Source organism: Brachyistius frenatus, unplaced genomic scaffold, assembly GCF_029030835.1.
Source record: "Brachyistius frenatus isolate BFR_SWC_R1_liver_20210118 unplaced genomic scaffold, ASM2903083v1 Contig_54, whole genome shotgun sequence".
Classification (NCBI taxonomy): Eukaryota; Metazoa; Chordata; class Actinopteri; family Embiotocidae; genus Brachyistius; species Brachyistius frenatus.
The window spans coordinates 2393403-2408667 of NW_027210653.1; the positions used below are offsets into that span (position 1 = coordinate 2393403).

The 15265-nt window shown below is 41.9% G+C and overlaps 2 protein-coding genes across 3 annotated transcripts; one reads left to right on the forward strand and one right to left on the reverse strand.

Moving 5' to 3' along the window:
• Positions 1–779: 779 nt before the first annotated feature.
• plaa (phospholipase A2-activating protein) lies at positions 780–6860 on the reverse strand. The gene is made up of 14 exons (XM_069705175.1): positions 6577–6860; positions 6054–6247; positions 5782–5882; positions 5459–5579; positions 4709–4876; positions 4177–4312; positions 3779–3948; positions 3536–3687; positions 3239–3458; positions 3059–3124; positions 2877–2948; positions 2519–2626; positions 1564–1734; positions 780–1459 (listed from the first exon to the last, which is right to left on the reverse strand). Exons 1-14 carry the CDS (start codon positions 6723–6725, stop codon positions 891–893), a joined length of 2397 nt encoding a protein of 798 aa, XP_069561276.1. The 5' UTR covers positions 6726–6860; the 3' UTR covers positions 780–890.
• Positions 6861–7591: 731 nt separating this feature from the next.
• zdhhc21 (zinc finger DHHC-type palmitoyltransferase 21) lies at positions 7592–14514 on the forward strand. 2 transcript variants are annotated; one of them, XM_069705177.1, is made up of 8 exons: positions 7592–7665; positions 8099–8275; positions 8404–8502; positions 8720–8831; positions 9870–10008; positions 10244–10360; positions 10978–11021; positions 11995–14514. In XM_069705177.1, the coding sequence occupies exons 2-8, from the start codon at positions 8122–8124 to the stop codon at positions 12125–12127; spliced, it is 798 nt and encodes a 265-aa protein (XP_069561278.1). In that variant the 5' UTR covers positions 7592–7665; positions 8099–8121; the 3' UTR covers positions 12128–14514. The 2 variants fall into 2 exon arrangements, with proteins under 2 accessions (XP_069561278.1, XP_069561277.1); XM_069705176.1 differs by having other exon boundaries at positions 7599–7830.
• Positions 14515–15265: the final 751 nt, after the last annotated feature.

The following is a 15265-nucleotide window of genomic DNA, read 5'->3' on the forward strand; positions in this document are numbered from 1 at the left end:
AAGATGGAGGACAAAATTAAAGAATTAGAAGAGACAAATAAAGAGTCCAAGGAGGCAAAGACAAAACTGGAGCACAAAAACAAGGACCTGCGAGAGAAGAATAAAGAACTGGAAACGAGCAAGAAAGACATTGAGGAGAAAAACCAGGCGTTAGAAGAAGAGAAGGAAGAACTGGAGGTGAAGAACAAAGACTTAGAGAAGGTCAATAAGACCCCGCAGGAGAAAAATGCAGGGTGAGGCTGGAGAGGTGAAGAAAGACGGGAACAAAGAAAGAAAGCAGCTTAAAAAAGAGGAGAAAGAGAAAGAAACAAAAGCAGCGAACCACAGTATCCCTCTTCTTCCCTCCCATTCTCCACCTTCCTCCACCCCATGTTCCTCTCCTTCCCCCACACCGCTCCATCCTAACGCCTCCTCTCCTCCACCCGTCCCACCCCCCATCTCATTTATCCTCACCTCTCTATCTATAATTACCCTTACCTTTCCCTCAACCTCCTCCACCCTTCACCATCACCCCCATCATTCCTTATTTCAAATTAAAAAAAAAAAAATCAATTGAAAAAATAAAATCCTATTTCTGATTGCACGTCTGAACCCTTAAATAAACATGATAAAATACAACTGCACCATATTGTGTATGTTGGTTGTTGTAGAAATATTGGTGGTTATGATTTTAAAAAGGAGGAACGTTTTGAAATTTAAATTTGTTATCATTTGAACAGGATTTATTTTGTTGTTGTTTGAAAAGGTGTTCGAGTGAGAAAAGACCACAGACAAGTACAAGGAGTCCTTTTTTTTTTATTGCAGAACGTACAATTATTTAAGTAGCCACCACAACTGATTAATCAGAACAGAGTAATAGAAAGAAATGCTCCTTTTTCTAATCATTCACATCATTGTAGTTCCTTTAAAACCAGCTGGCAACACTCGCCAACCTTTGATGGATCAGAGACTGATGTGTACTTGGTAATCTGAGAGTTGACGCCCAAGGAGCGAGCCAGGTCCTGGGCTGTCTCGTCTGAGGCCACAGTGGTTCCCAAGGCCACCAGCAGCCTAAATACAGCCTCCTTGTCTTGTACCGTCTCCAGAGCTCTACTGGCCACAGACAGGCACTGGGCCTTGGCCTCGAGATCCGGCTGGCTATGCAGGCAGCCGGCGTAGTTAAGCACCAGAGTGGCCAGGGCGATGTGGATGTTCTTATTGCAGACGGTGGCCAGGTCGGCAGCGCGTGATAGCACCGTTTCACGCTGGGCCATGAGGAGGGCTCGGCCATGCCTGCCAATGAAGCAGTTACACAGAGTCCGCAGCGCCAGCATCTGGTTGGCAGGACGCCCCTCGGGCCTCATGAGGCTCAGCAGGTGGTTGCACAGCTGGACTCCCTCTGCTTCTCCGCAGAGGGTCTCGTTAACCTGCGGGTGGCGCACTGCCAGCCTCATAATGTCCAGGACAGGAAACACAATGTCTAGAACACATGGGAAGATTGGGGAATTGCTTTAGTGTACAGAAACTGTCGAATCATGCCACAAAGTTTGTTTGTAAGGACAAAAAGCATTTTTTTTTTTTTACCTTCGGGCAGGTGAGAGGCCTTCCAGAGCAGGTTGATCTGTTGGATGGTCGGGGGAGGGTCAGAGGAGCCGGACTCACACACGCACACCAGCAGCCTCTCGAGGCTTTCCAGAATTTCTTCAGCGAGCTTGTGCTCGTGAGGGGCCCCTCCATTCAGCTCCTTCAACTTGGCTGGTGAGAAAAAGAACAAATGATTCAATGACACAGCGAGAACTCTCTAAAGAACCAGGGGAAAAGACCTTCTGGTACGTGACAAGAAATAAACGGAAAAAGGTTTACTGTTAAAGCCTCAAAAATGTTCATATGTAATGGATACAATATAATGATATATTATATATTTATATGGCATAAAATATGCATGAATAAATAAGTAACAATTATTTTGTTAGAAAATACTGAATAAGAATTTAAAACTTAAAAAGTCAGTTCCCACTGGATCACCATCATTAGATTTTGATTAAAATTTTGCTAAAACCTGAGTGGTACATGAAAGTAACTGAGCACCGCTGACTTCAAAGCATTGGAAGATGACAGACATGAAAAACACCATTTTAACGTGACATAACCAAAACATCATCACTCAGAAAGGGGGAAAAAAAAAAAAAAAAAGGCCAGAGGACCTGAAAATAACATTTTATGGACACAGTTTAAGTTTCCAGAATCTCAAAATGGAATATTAGAGTTACTAAATCTGTGCTGTCATTTGGTTTTGATGTGATATTGTACTGGTACAAGAGCTACTCCAATGAATGACAAAATAATCTTCAAATGTAAATGTCTCGCTGTGACAACTGAAACGATACAGACATGCATTGGAAGGTTTCTGGTTAATTCTCAGTTCAGCTTGTTGGAAGGATTTCAAATGAAAACGTCACTCTATTGTCATCCAAAAAAAAGGTAAACAACATCAATCAGCAAGGTTTCATGTCGACTGCGCATCACTGAAAACGCTCACCGATGATCAGTGAGGGATTGGCTTGCTCGAAGGTCACACCATCAGTCTTGGGGAAGTAGATATTGGTTGCTGTCTGCCTCAGGGCTGCTGAGGAGTAGGCGCCTCCTCCTGCAGAGTAGTGAGGGGCATCGTCCGATGAGTAGAACAATCAACATTTAAAGGGTAGAAAACAAAACACAGCTGGTCTTGTAGTTTCACGAAGGAGGAATGCGAATGACGCGAGTCGACCGCAGAACGGCTGTCACAGATTAATCCAACACGGGAGACGCCAGCGGTATGACCTCGTCGTCTCGGCTGCTTGTGAGTGTTGCTTTAGTCTGTCGTTTGTTTTCAGTGGTTCCTTCAGTCGGTAACTCACCTGTGAATGGATCCGGCACACCAGCAGGACCACTCGGGTGTGAGCCCGATCCCGGGATGTAGCGACCTGAACCTGCGAAGAGAGAGAGAAAAAAAAAGGAAGAAGCTGTGAAACTGCATTCATGGGTGATGTTCAGTCTTTTAAAAAAAAAAAAAAAAAAACTTGGAGGAAATATATCGCACCTGTGAATGGATCAGCTCCAAAGCCCGGCCTATTGTCAGAAGAACCGGGGATGTACCGAGCACCTCCTGTCATATAAAGAGACATATAAAACACGGTGGGGAAAATAAAAGTTGTAATGAGATATTGTCCGTTTCTGAAAGGCGGAAAAACAAGCCGGAGTCGGCATCTTTCGGCCTCACCAGTGAGCGGGTCACCACCAGCAGGCTGGGCCGGTCCCACCACGTCTCCTTTGGTGTTCTCGATGATAAAATTGGCAACCTGGTCCAGGAACATGGGGCTGAGGTCGTTCTTCTGCAGGAAGTTGTGCGCTGTCAGCCAGGGGTCCTCTGACACGTTGTAAGGCAGCTTCATGGACGGCCCGCCCTCGTTCACGTCAATGGTGAAGACGTAGTCGTATTCCTGAGGGCAGATCGTTAGTCATTGGTGGCTGCTCTCCTGCGGTGTTCATTTCACTGTCACTACGCCTGTGGCCTCACCTTTCCTTCGTACATCACGTTCTTGGAGGTCTGTTCGTTCGAGCCTCCGACCACGTCTCCGATTTTCACCCAGCGGTCATCGCTGGCGCTCCACTGATACGCCTCCACCTTCTGTCCGTCTTTGATCAGCCGTGTTTGTCCATCACGGTTCCCTGGGTGAAATAAAACTATCTTCAAGCACACAGAACAGGTGCACCGATTCATAAAATAGAAACAAATATAATATATATATTTTTTTTTTACCCGGCTCATCAAGGTGTTCTCTTCCAGGAAGGTCCTCCATTTTGATGTCTCCAAAGTCGCCTGTCTTGGAGTCGATGGTAGATTTGGAAAGCTCATCTTCAAAGGCCTGCAGGTCCTCCGCGCCAGCCATGCGGTCCTCAGCTTCCGTAAAGACACGGAGGATGCCATCACTGTGGGCGCAGGAGCAGCATCCGAGTTAACCGCAGAATTACCTACCGCGTCTTCGTCTTCGTTTTTTAAAAAAAATTTTTTATCATGTGTGAATGTGAGTGTGGAGTCAGAAATGAAAGCAGTGAACAGTATGAGGAAAAAGGTGTTTAAATATTTATGGTGTAACATGATCAGCGAAATTATTACGAACTGTCCACACACTGGCGTGCCAAATGCAGCTCTGTTACCTTGATCCGACGGCTATGTCTCCATTGGGCAGAATACAACAGCACCAGACAGACTGGGCAGGCAGGCGGATGGTCTGGGAGCACTCTCCCTTCCTCCATATCCGCAAAGTCCTGTCCTCTCCTGTGCTTACAAAGTCTAAGGGGAAAAGCATAACGGTGAGTCCGCTACCATCGAACAGCATTGAAACAAATAGATGCTGCTTCAGAGGATGACCAAGCATTAGTGTCTGGTTACACACAAACATTGCAAAGGCCCTCCAGGAAATCGCGATCTTGCGATTGCAATAATCATCACAAATTCATGAAAACACCATCATTTCTCTTTGACTTGCCATTTTTTTTTTTTTTTTTTACTAATTCCCTAATTTTACCACAAACAAAAATTCAACTGATTTTTTTTTTGTTGAGAAAAGCGGATGCAAAATTTGATGATTTTTGATAGCACAAAAAAACCTCTGCCAAATCCTGGAGGGACTGATGACAAGTCTCCCAGTCTCCCATATGTCTTTAAATATGAATATAATGAACAAACCTTGATTATTGGGGAAGACAGCTAAGCTGTAGATGTAGTTGGTGTGACTGTAATAGACCTGTACGCATTCGCCTGTCACCAGCCACCTTCTGATACTGGTGTCATTGCTGCAAGAGAAGAACTCGGTGTTGCTGATCACTGCGAGTCCTCTTACACAGTCCTCGTGACCTGAAAATAGAAGAAACAAAAAGATTTCATACGCTGTACATTACATTACATTTAGCTGACGCTTTTTTCCAAAGCAGCTTACGACACACCAACGGGAGCCATTTTTAGGGTTCGGTGTCTTGCTCAAGGACACTGAGGCACGAAGGACAGGAGGCGCTGGGGATCGAACCACCAACCTTCCGATTGGTGTGCAACCCACTCTACCGACTGAGCTACAGCCTCCATTGGACTGCAGAGATATAGCTGCTGGACAATCCTTCGAGTATATAATATTATAATGTATGAATAGTTTAAGATGACCTTCCTCATGTCCACTTACCAATGAATGACACCACTGTAATGTTTTGCTCCGACATAATTTTTGCTTCCTATCAATCCCTACAAAACGTGTTGGCAGGACGACCTGGTTACAATAACCAGATATGCAAAAAGAGGCAAACTTCAAACAGTTTCCTTTGTCTAAACAGGTCCTATCACTCTCAACTATCAGCAGTCAGTTACATTTCTATACACACACACGTATATCGAATTAATATTCAAAGCTAAAAAAAATAATTATAATAACATCACGCAAAGGCTCACCTGTAAATGTCTTCTCACATCGGCCGGCCTTCCAGAGCTTTATGGTCTTATCTGCTGATCCAGACAGCATAAGGCCTTGCTCGGGTAAGATGACGACCGCCCACACTGCTGCCGTGTGGTCCTGTGGTCAAATTCACAAATCAGACAACACGCTCCCTGATTTTAGTTTGGCTTATTACAGCTGCATACGTGAATTTACTGTTAAAGTATACTGTAAGATAAAGTAAACTGTAATAGTGCAAATGTAATAAAAAAACCAACAAAAAAAATGTCAGAGAGGGCGACCCCGAGTGTAATTCACTGTCCCGGGAGCTTCGGCATACCTGCAAAGTCATCATGCACTTCTCATTGAGCCACACTTTGGCCGTGGTGTCCCAGGAGCCACTCAAAAGGGTTCCAAACTTCCCAGACGACAGGGAGCAAACTGCGGGACATTAAAATGTTAGAAATTTTGCAAACTCACCCCCCCCCCACCCACCACCACCACCACCCCTCCCCTCCACCCCACCACCTGCATTACATACACGTTCATCCTCAAGCGTGCAGAAGAAGAAGAAGAGGACCCCCCCCCCCCCCCTCCCCTCGGACGGCTCACCTGTGTTTTTGTGACCCTTGAGAGTGAACAGGGGCTGCGGTTGGTCCATCGTGAACACGCAGATGTTATTATCGTTCCCACCTGTGGCGACGAGCCCCCGAGGGTGCGTCTCGCTGGGCGCAACGACGCACACGCAGGACACAAAATTTGAATGGCCGGACATGCACTGCATCTCCGTGAAGCCTTTGTCCGGGCTGAAAGGAGGCGGAGACAACACAAAGAGACACGGTTTTCAGAAAAGTCAGCGAATTAAAACTCTTGAATCTGTTTTTTGTTTGTTGTTGTTGTTGTTGTTTTATTCGATCAACCGAGAGGAATGAATGACGAAGCTGATTTGAGCAACCGTTAGCAGCCCGCCGTCCGGCTCACCGCGAGACCGACTTCGTTCACGACGCGTCGGTGTCACAACTCAGCGATTTCGTTTGGCGTTTATTCGCCTTGCGGATGTTCGCGGCCCGCACACGTTACTTGAAATAAATAAAATCGCGGCCGCCCAGCTGGCGGGCTAAACGCTTTATGCTACCTGGAGTTCGGTACCCAGACTCTTCCGGTTCGGTCTCTGGACACAGACACGAAAGCTCCCTCCGGGAAAACAGCAGCCGCGAGGCCCCTCACGTCCATTTCGTGGCCCGGAATGGAACACCTGAGTTTGTACGAGTTAGAAGATGCCATTTTTTTTTTTAATTTCTTTTTTTTTTTTTTTGTACCCCCCCCCCAATAACAAAATCAAACTACTACAGTAGTGTTGCGCTAAGCGGCGTTGCTGTCAACAAACCACCAGCCGCTAATGCTAGCGGAAGTGGAACTACGTCATTGCACGCAAGGAACGTCACTTTCAAATTTAGTGGCGTCGTTTAATTTAATCAATTAAATAGGATAGTTTTTTTTATATTCTTTTAAAGCATTTTTAATAAGATATTTAATTCGCAAATACTATTTAATTTAATTTAATTTATTTTTTTTAAAACAAAACACCGCCTCAACTTGCATTAATCGGGGGCAGCAGCACGCTGTTTTGTTGCCTGGTGGTGCAGTTACACTGCAGACGAGTCCACCGCCCACCTGTCCCCCCGCACAGCTGCATCAAGTCACCGCAAACGATATGGATTAAACCGGAAACCGGTAATGTCCACGTTAAAAGTAAAAGCTGAGACTTTGCCAGTGGGAAAAGGGCAGAAGACTCCCGCCATCCTTCATACCCTTACGAAAACAATTACATTTATTTATTTATTTTTTTGGACATATGAATCACTTATAAGTGAATCTTAAAATGGATCTGGTGTTGAGGTGTTATTTATTTTTGCTTTTGAAACAACTGTTTGAACGGTTAACTAATTATCATATATTGTTTGTTTTGTTGTTATTTGTTTTTGTTATTTTATTATGTTTTTGGTTGTTGTTTTTTTGGAATCACCGAAATATAGTTCATTCAAGTGTTTTATTTCTTAACATACACTAACCGGAAAAGCATTTTTTTTGGTGGTTTTTTTTTGTTTGTTTTACTGCAGGTAGCAAAACCCAAGTCCGGTCCTGCCCACAGAAAGAGGCTCGGATGAGGAAGTAAGCTCCATCGATACGCGAGCGGATGCTGAGCAGGACAGCGACAAGAAAAGTAAGTGTGTTTTCATTTTAGCCCATAAAAATAAAAAAAAAAAAAAAATCACGACTGAAGCTCTTAACACTTTGAATGATGTATTTCGCACATCGGATGAATGAAGTGACGCCGGCCCGCGGATGTTCGCTGAGACAGTGAGGCGACAGAGCCGAGCCCCATCCAGTATGACTGATGGAACAGGCGAGGCTCCACAATAATAATAATAATAAGGCTTTTAGTGCTGTCCACGCAGGACCTGGTGTGTCCTCGACCCGGACACGTCACATGATCAATCCTACTATTTTGCTATTAAGTCAGTCACCAATGCGTTACGACTGCTACGGTCACGCAGCAGGCGTGTCCACTGTTTGGTCATCAATGTATATTAAGCACGCGTAAGAGAGGAGGGGGGACCAGGTAGATTACCCACTCTGTTTCAATTCCACTATAGGTGTCCCCGGAGTCCCAGCAGCCATGAAGCTTCGCCTGCACTTTGTGGTGGACCCGATGGGCTGGCTGTGCATCAGCATGGTGTTTGGCATCTGGCTCTACAACACTTTCTTCATTCCCAAGCTGGTTTTACTCCCACACTACAATGAAGGGCACATCCCGTGGGCCATTGTTGTTTGTGAGTGTCCTCGGATTCCAGCGGAAGAATTTCTTTGACAGCACATCAAAGTTGTTGGCGAGTTAGTTGAATTTGTGACTACGACTATATATGACTGCGAGTAGACTAAGCATTGTGTATGCCTTCAGGTTACTACATAGCGTCAGCACTCTGCGTAGCGGCCCTGTTTAGAGCTTCAACAGCAGATCCCGGCCGTCTTCCTGTGGACCCCCACATACCTCACTCTGGTACGGAAACATAAACACACACTTTACTTGTTATCCCAACTTTGCCACTTACATTTATTTTTAAAGTTCCTCATCTGATCGTGTGTGTGTGTGTGTCCTCAGAGTTTATCCGTAAATCTTTACACACCTGTCCTTAGACCACATAGATGGGATTAAAGATGCAATTGGTGCGTTACCGGTTGTTTTTGGTAATAAATATGTTGTCTTTGTGTCACAGAAAGAGAGCACTGGGAGTTGTGCAATAAGTGCAACCTAATGAGACCTAAAAGGTCGCACCACTGCAGTCGTTGTGGCCATTGTGTGCGCAGGATGGACCACCACTGTCCTTGGTAAGCACACGTACACACACACAGTATTTTTTATTTTACTTCAGTATTTCCATCTTATACAACGTTATACTTCTCCTGTACTACATCTCAGAGAAAAACATTGTACTTTTTACTCAACATTAGTCTGACAGTTTTAGTGAGAAACCAAACTTGGTGATCTTGAATTTAATGGTTCAGAAAATTCTCCAGCTACGTTAAGATAAAATATTCTAAAAAACCCAGTTGTATTTGCTGGAAAATGTGTTGTTTTACTGAGCTTGTTGACTTTTCAGAGATACGTGGTTGTTATTGAGCAGAAACGAGACAATCTTTTAGAATATCATCCATTAATGTAGATTAGACTAACCAACAGGACTTAAAGTAGATCAAATAAGCTCAACCTTAAATTACTACACCACTAAAATGCACAATAATGCAACAATAATATTAATCCAAAAACATCATGTATAATAGTAAAACACTGACAGGAAACATTTACTGCATAGTGTGTACTATTACTTTTGATACATCAAGTATATTTTCGCTGATAACGCGTACATACTTTTACTTCAGTCAGGTTTTGAACGCAGGACTTTGACTTACGATGGAGTATTTTCACTTTGTTGTACTAATATTTGTACTTATTTAAAAGAACCTGAGTGCTTCTTCCACCACTGCACTCACTCATTCAGTTCTTACCTAAGATTCCAGAGTTTATCTCATGAAAAAATGCAAGGAAGAATTCCAAAATTCAGATTTCAAAGTGACAAACTGAGTTTACACAGCAGATGAATAACAGTCGTACAATCATACAGGTGACGTCATATTACTGTGAAGGCAAGACCCATTCTCTAAAGCCTGAACGAAGCCAGTTTCTGACCTGTTTTCACTTAACTGAAGACACTTTCTACGATTGATATTAGTTTACTGTAATTGGGGCTAAACATTTCTGTTATTTGCACAACAGTTATTATATAAACAGGCCACGCAGTTGTCCAATACTGATGTAGATAAGGGTTATACATGGTCATACCCTAAATCCAGTTTATTTCCTTGCAGGATTAATAACTGTGTGGGAGAGGACAACCACTGGCTCTTCCTGCAGCTGTGTTTCTATACTCAGGTCCTCAGTTTATTCACACTGGTGCTGGACTTCTGCCAATACTATTATTTCCAGCCACTGACAGGACAGGATCAGGTAAACAGATACAAACTGAAACTGCTTTTTTATTAGTTATATCCTAGTTTTTTGACAAATAAGCACAATAGCTGTACAAAATGCTTTATCACATTTGTCACAGCTGTAAGAGTCACCTGCAACAGTGGTAAAGCACAGATGTTAATATTTTACTCCTGAGAAAGTCACCACAAAGAGCTTTAAGTGTCTAAGATAAGAGTGTTTAACACCAGGTCGTTCTGTATCCTTCGATCAGGAGAAGTTTACTACACGTCATGAACTGGCTCTGCTGCGAGTTTCGGCGCTGATGGGTGTGGTCATGTTCGGAGGCATGTCGAGCTTGTTTTACACCCAGATGACGGGCGTCCTCTCCGTGAGTACTGAATAACAACAACAACTGAGCAGCTCATTATCTTGTTTCAACCGACATTTCAAGCCGAGCTCTCCATCCATTTCCTGCTGTGGTGTCTTCTCTTTATTAAAAACAGCAAATATGTCCAGGCTGATATGACTGTTGAATATCACTTCGTAGGATCTGTATATAAAGCATGACAGGTCTTATTTCCAGTAATAAAGCAAGTTCTTTCTTTTTAAAATAGACGAGAGCTTCAGACAGATCAACATGACACACTATACCGAAATAAAACAATCAATGCCGGTAATGCAGTGATCAATAGAAAAGAAACATGAGAGAAAGTCGGGAGTGTGTGAGTGTGCATGTCTTTGTAAACCTGTAAATGGCAGCAATTAACCTGAAAGATATTAATTTTTCATAACTTTGCTGACATTAAAATCATTTAATTCCTACACCTTCATCAGTGCAGAGCTGTTATGCACTTGGCCTCCATGAGGAGGTGGCAAACATCAAGCTGTTGTTCAGAAAAATAATACATAGCGTTGCAACTGTTTTTGGCTGGTCAGGTGAAAATTTAATCAACTTATTTTTGCAAAAATGATCCACTCTTTCTTTCCCTTCCCTCCTCCTTACAGGATATGACCACCATTGAGAAAATGGCTCACTTCTCAAATGAAATGTGAGTCTGATTAACTCAGTTTGTCGTAGGTTCTATTGAAATGTCACTGGTTGCAGATTACTATTTACCCTGTGTATGAAGTAAGGAATGTAACTATTTTAATTACTTCATCAAAGTATTCTGCATTTACATTTGATTTGATCTGATTACATTTGATTACTTTTCTAACAAATATTTTAAACTGGGCAATAAAGCTGAAAAGCACCACAATCAACACTGATTACTGTCAAACTTCAGATAAAACCGATTTCATGAAACCTTTTAAAGTACACCCACCATAACAAATCACAAGTCTTACACACACAGTTTTTTCACTGGTCCCTGATGGGACTCTTTTCAAATATCTCTTAGTCTTATCTGACAACATGGCCAAACTGCCTCGGTGTGGTTACTTCGAGCAATGCGCATTGATTTGATTGGCAGATGAGAAGCGGGGCAAATTCAAACAAGAGAACCAAATAGAAACACCTTCAAAATTTGAGTGCATACTGCCAAACGAATAGAGCCTGACATAGACTTCTTGCGCAGCAAAAATAATGAATATTATATTCTATATATACGTTTTTTTTTTTTTTACCAAAAACAATATATTTCCATGTAATCCCTTTGTAAACACCAACATTTTTAAAAGCAACTGCAATTTAATTACTAATTCGTCTCCAGGAACTGAAAGATTACAATTACATCTGTTTATAGTAACACACACTCGGTATCAGTGACAGTTGCACTTAAGAACTGGGTTGACACTTTGGGAAATATGCTTCCTTTATCACTTCCTGGAGGAGTGGGTCAGGGTTAGGGAAAATACATAACACTCTCATAACTACTCGTTAAATGTAAGGCGATACAGTAAGGCTGTTTCCGGTTAACAGGCTGCTAGATCATACTGAACATATGTTTCCCAAACTATGGACTGTTTCTTTAAAGTTCTCTCATCATACACATGTATAATTACCCTATCATCTTTCATCAGATATGGCTCAAAGAGATCATGGCAGTGGGCGCTGGCTGAAGTCTGCGGCACTCGCTGGAAGCTCCTGTGGTTCGTCCCGATCCGAAACAGACAGCCACTCCAAGCCGGCCACCTCTTCCGCACCCACGTGTAGCACTCCAGTGTCTCCTACCTGCACAGATGCTCCGGGCTGCCACGATGAAACACTGTATACGCACTCAAGAATCCATCGGCTTGCCTCCACCGTCCTCGTTTGTGCAATGAGAGTTGGCCAGCAGTCTTGGTTTGTCAGTGGATACTACAAATACTTTTTTTTGTTTATGGGGGGGTTTTATTGTTTTAAATTTTTTTTTAAGCCTTTCTCTACGAGGCCCAGACTGGCAGTAAACAGGGTAAAGAAACACCGTTGGAAGTGATGGGATTTTTTTTTTTTTTTTTTTGACTCACTGTGACTGCTACTTCACCTGAAAGCAGCTGGCGAAAGGGACCCCTCTCAGGTTACTTTAATAAAGAGCCTTTACCTTTAATCAACTACAGACAGAACTAGGGTAACAAACCTCCGTATGTCTAATAGAAAGGCATTTTTTTGTATGAAGTTTGTGCCTTGTTTCTTTTATCGATGTCCTTTTTATTTGTCGCACATGAGCAGTGCTTCTGTTTTATGTTTTCTGGCCTATTCCATTTTGGAAATTTGTTGTGAAGGGATCTGATTATCATTTGATGATTCACGAATGTTTTCTTGCCTTGTTCTATGAACGTTTTATCGATAAAGCGTTGTTTTATGAAGCATGGCCACAGAACAAAGAAATGATAACTTGCATACTGATATGTGATACTTTAGTTACACGGGAATGAAGCTATCTAAACGAAAGCGGCTAGTTAACACTTCACTTTGCCATTGTAAAGAAAATTCCAAACTAGACACTAGCTTATACGATCAACCTTATGCTGTAAATGTCAAAGTTTAACCTGCTGTGTAATCTTGTTTTTCTCAGTATAACATTACACAGCCAGTTCATGTCACCTGATCATAACTTGATGTTAAATATTTATTGAAGGGGTTTGAGCCACATAATGTCTTCTAAGATAACTTTAAAGGACCGGTATGATTTAGGAGGCTCTAAAGGAAGAAATGGAACACAATAGTCATAATTATGTTTTCATTTGTGTATAATTTTCTGAAATTAGGAATGGTTGTGTTGCTATTACCTTAGATTGAGCCCTTCATGTCCACATAGGAAGCAGGTCCTCTTCCATGGAGCCCGCCATATTGTACAGCCGCGTACACACTGCTGTTTTAAATCCGATACCACTCTTATGTCTGAACACTAACTCTGAAACTACAGCCAGCAGCTGGTTAGTTTAGCTGGTTAGTTTAGATACAGAAAGCATGGAAACATAAACTACCATGTTTAAAAAAAAAAAACCACAACTTGTCTATTTTACACTTTTTTACACAGGTTTTTGTACAGATGAAATAAATGTGTAATTAGTTGTGCGCTTTTGGAAGGAGGGTTTTCTTACTTTTGGACAGAGCCAAGCATTATTGTTGATCTTGATGCTGGGGTAAAGCTAAGCTAGTCAGCTGCTGGCAGGAGTTTCACATTTTCATGACAGGCATGAGAATAGTTACAAATTTCTTATTTTACTCTACAAAAAAAAAAAGGAAAGTGACTTTATGTGTTTCCCACACTGTTGACCTACCCCTTTAAAGCAGCGTGTTCAGCTGAAATCTGCTCTATCAACCGTAGCACTTCCAGCACAGTGCGCTGGCACAAATAACTTGAATACATGTCTTTTATTTTATTTGCTTGCCAAATTATTTGTGATTTATAATGATCAATTTTGTGCTGCAGGTGTCATAGTTATGTCTTTAATGTTTCTGAATAAGTAATATTTATACGTGCATATCTTTATCAGTAATCCAAAAACTAGCGGATTAGTCTAGTTGTGATGACATAGAGCTGGCTGACACTCGTCACAATACAAAAAAAATTATTTATGGTGGTTCTGCTGTGACTCTGTTGTTGAGCTGTTTAGAGATTTTATTCAATTCTTTAACAGGATACTTAAAGTGATGATATTAATACTAACATTGCGTGGTTGTCATTGACTATTATACTTGTCTTAGCTAAACCTGTATGTAAACAAAGCTTATCAAGTGTGGAAAATATTTCAATATCCAAGTAGTTTTAAGTGCCTGTCCAGGTCTTCTTTTGACTCTTATGGTTAATCATCATTATTGTATGGTCTCCATACAAGCCAAAGACCTGGGGAAACGTTGCAATAGTCAGCAAGCATCCGGTAAAATGCATGTTTCACCAAATTTCTGAAGGTAGCGGTTCAATATTATGCACTGAATTTCACGTTGGCACACGGTCTGTTTCACTTTTGAAAGGATGTCTTCACTTGAAGTTGTTTTATTGGATGTGTGTGGTTTGTCCAGGTTGTTTGCATTTGCATGAGTGTGTGTTGAGAACTTTGCTCAGTGGTTTTTACAACTCATATTCAGGTTCTTGGATGTTTTATTTTTTTTGTGTGTGTGTGTGTGGGGGGAGGGGGGGTAATGAGGGGGACAATTGTGTGTTATGGGCACACAAAAAAGTCATATGTAACGTTTACAATTTCTTTAAATAATTTTTTGAAAGCAATAAGCATTGTGCATCAGTAAAGCCATCCTTATTGTTACAACAGTAGTGAAAATCTGACGTATTGCGAAGTTTATAAAATGGTGGGTGGGTTGCACTCATGACTTGCCTAACTTCAGCGTCTGTCAGTTTGTCAGTAACCTCTGCCAAGAGCAACACTACTGAAGCTGTGGTGTGTAGTTGTACCGCCTATTTTCAACAAATAATTGCTTAATTAAACAATTAACAACAAGACAGCCTCTACACGTCATGTTGTTAATAAGGGAAAGACTTGAGTTCATTTTATTTGAATTGAAAGCTGCAGGAAGCTGGAGGTGTGAACATTTCCAAGATGCTGTGCTTTATCACTCCCTCCCTCCCTCGCAGGTGTTACCTGCCGTCCCCCAGGGCACTCAGTACAGATCTGTATATTTTCTTCAATTTGTTCATTTTCTGTCTGTTCTGAATGTGTTTTCAAGATTTATTTTTGTTTAATTCTGACCTCAAACACTAGAAGAGTTATGGTTTGTGAATTAATACACATATACATAGATATTTTACCACTTACTTTATGTCGAGAAAGCCTATTAGAAGTTGCCAATTTATTGTTACAAATCTATTAATTGTGATTATAGAAAATATATAGGTATTCATATTCAAATAAA

Coding starts and splice junctions, on each gene's coding strand:
- plaa (XM_069705175.1), bottom strand. CDS start 6,725: ATGGCATCTTCTAACTCGTACAAACTCAGGTGTTCCATTCCGGGCCAC. Junction 3,688..3,778: donor AGAACACCTTGATGAGCCGG/GTAAAAAAAAAA, acceptor TATTTCACCCAG/GGAACCGTGATGGACAAACA. Junction 2,949..3,058: donor TGGAGCTGATCCATTCACAG/GTGCGATATATT, acceptor CTCTCTTCGCAG/GTTCAGGTCGCTACATCCCG.
- zdhhc21 (XM_069705176.1), top strand. CDS start 7,788: ATGTTCGCTGAGACAGTGAGGCGACAGAGCCGAGCCCCATCCA. Junction 7,831..8,098: donor ACAGAGCCGAGCCCCATCCA/GTATGACTGATG, acceptor ATTCCACTATAG/GTGTCCCCGGAGTCCCAGCA. Junction 8,503..8,719: donor CCCCCACATACCTCACTCTG/GTACGGAAACAT, acceptor TTTGTGTCACAG/AAAGAGAGCACTGGGAGTTG.